At 36.7% G+C, this 1,764-nt stretch overlaps 1 protein-coding gene across 4 annotated transcripts in view; it reads right to left on the bottom strand.

The window, feature by feature from the left end:
* Positions 1 to 1,764, bottom strand: part of AKAP7 (A kinase (PRKA) anchor protein 7) — a 90,090-nt gene that overhangs the window by 81,589 nt on the left and 6,737 nt on the right. For 3 of the 4 annotated variants that reach the window (XM_012723732.1, XM_012723740.1, XM_012723745.1), the window contains exon 2: positions 350 to 480. The exons of the other annotated variant lie outside the window; for it this stretch is intronic. In XM_012723732.1, the coding sequence (XP_012579186.1) occupies positions 350 to 480 (131 nt within the window). The remainder of the gene's footprint in view (positions 1 to 349; positions 481 to 1,764) is intronic. 4 annotated transcript variants of the gene reach the window in all.

Below are 1,764 nucleotides of genomic sequence, written 5' to 3'. Positions count from 1 at the left end.
ATTTTCCCAACAGACTTCAGAATTCTTTACCTAGCTAGTCACTGTTCTTTCATTCTTCATGCATCCTCCTACAGGGAACACATGCTTAGAAAGAACGTGGACATGCCATTTGGCAATACTTTTTCAAGTGGATTTTTAAAACTTACTGTTTAAATGTGATGGTTTAAATATTTTCAGAATTATTGTTTCAATATATTCTGTTATTTAAGTAGGACAACTCCCTATATGGTTCAGCTAAGATGCTACCAGAGACTCTTAAAAGCTGAGTACTAATGAGGTTTACAAGCATTTAGCAGTTAAACATAATTGAGAATAAAACCAGTAACATTAGTTTTAAAGAAAACAGTACCTCTTTGTTGGTGATAGGAATGGATAGGAAATAATTGGGTTGGTAATCCTTTTTTTTCTTCTTCTTTTGTTTTTTACTGAACCACTCATTTTCTGTATTTCTCTCCGAGTTTATCTGAGATACATCAGTGACTAGAGGGGAAGAACCCAAACAACAATATTGCAAAACAATGATAATATAATCAGAAAAAGAGAAAAATGCATGCTTTAAATAGCAATTATTCTTAACTATTATTTCCAATTCTAAAGCAGGAGTTGGCAAATCCTTCATAAAGAACCAGGGTAAATATTTTAGGCATTGCTGATTGTATGGTCTTGGTCACAGCGTCACAGCTGCTTGTGAGTCAGCTAGTATTCTAACAAGGTCCACTGGGTTCCGAAGGCTGTGCACGTGGCCACCCAAGTCTGCTACAGGAAAATGAAACCATTTAGCCATTCTGAGCTAAACTCTGCCTTACAGCACACCTAACAACCATTCTCTTGCCCCCATAACACTTTTCAGACTATTAAATAACACTTTTCTTTTTTTCTACCATCCTGTATTATTAATCGGTGGCTTCTACAACATGACCGTTTGCACAGTGACACTCAAAGTAAGGCTTGTGGTCAATGCCACATAAAAACTATGCGTGGCACAAATTAAAAGAATGCTTTAGAAATGTTCATAGATATTCACAGTCATTTTATTACTTAAATTTCAGTTTCTATTTTGTAGGGATTTTCCATTATCATTTTTCAAGTAACTTTAATTGTATTTTACAAAAATATCAGTCAGCAAGAAGTAGGAAATCTTTTTTTTAAAAAAAGCCATAGGTTGAGAAATACTACTGTTTGAAGTCATCTTTTAAGACTCACTCATAATACCCAACAATTGCAATTATGAAGCTGTGCCCCCAGAAATATTTCCAAATCAATGTGTAAAATGTCACTGCCTCCTTTTTTTTTACAGATCCTGTCAAAGCACCCATGAAGGCTGCAGAATCATTATTAATTTTTCAGACTATCTTCCTGAATAGTAGCTTATTATACAAACTACAGTGCTTCAAAATGCAATTTATTTTCCTAGGTAGGATTTTGGAGAGGAACACTCCTACTTTACATTCAGACCTAGAAGGTTGGTTTCATCTTTGGCATCAGTTCTTATTAGAACTAATAATACTGTGTTGACCATCTGCACACAATGCCTTAAGAAGGATGGTGGGACAGCCTAGGCTCGTCCAAGAGCACAATGTCTCTGTGCAAATTCAACCCAGATCCCACTGTTTTATATTTGATATTTTTAAAATGATGTTACATGTGGCCCTCTCTGGTGGTGCAGTGGGTTAAAGCACTGCACTGAGAAGCTAAAGCCGCTTCCGCATGAGTTCGATTCCCGCCTGCCCCGGAGGTGACCACATGGCCTGGCAGACCTCTCCT

This window comes from Condylura cristata, unplaced genomic scaffold (genome assembly GCF_000260355.1).
Source record: "Condylura cristata isolate star-nosed mole 26May11 unplaced genomic scaffold, ConCri1.0 scaffold00001, whole genome shotgun sequence".
NCBI lineage: Eukaryota > Metazoa > Chordata > Mammalia > Eulipotyphla > Talpidae > Condylura > Condylura cristata.
Note: the sequence above shows the minus strand (reverse complement) of the source record. Positions and strands in the feature narration are given on the sequence as shown.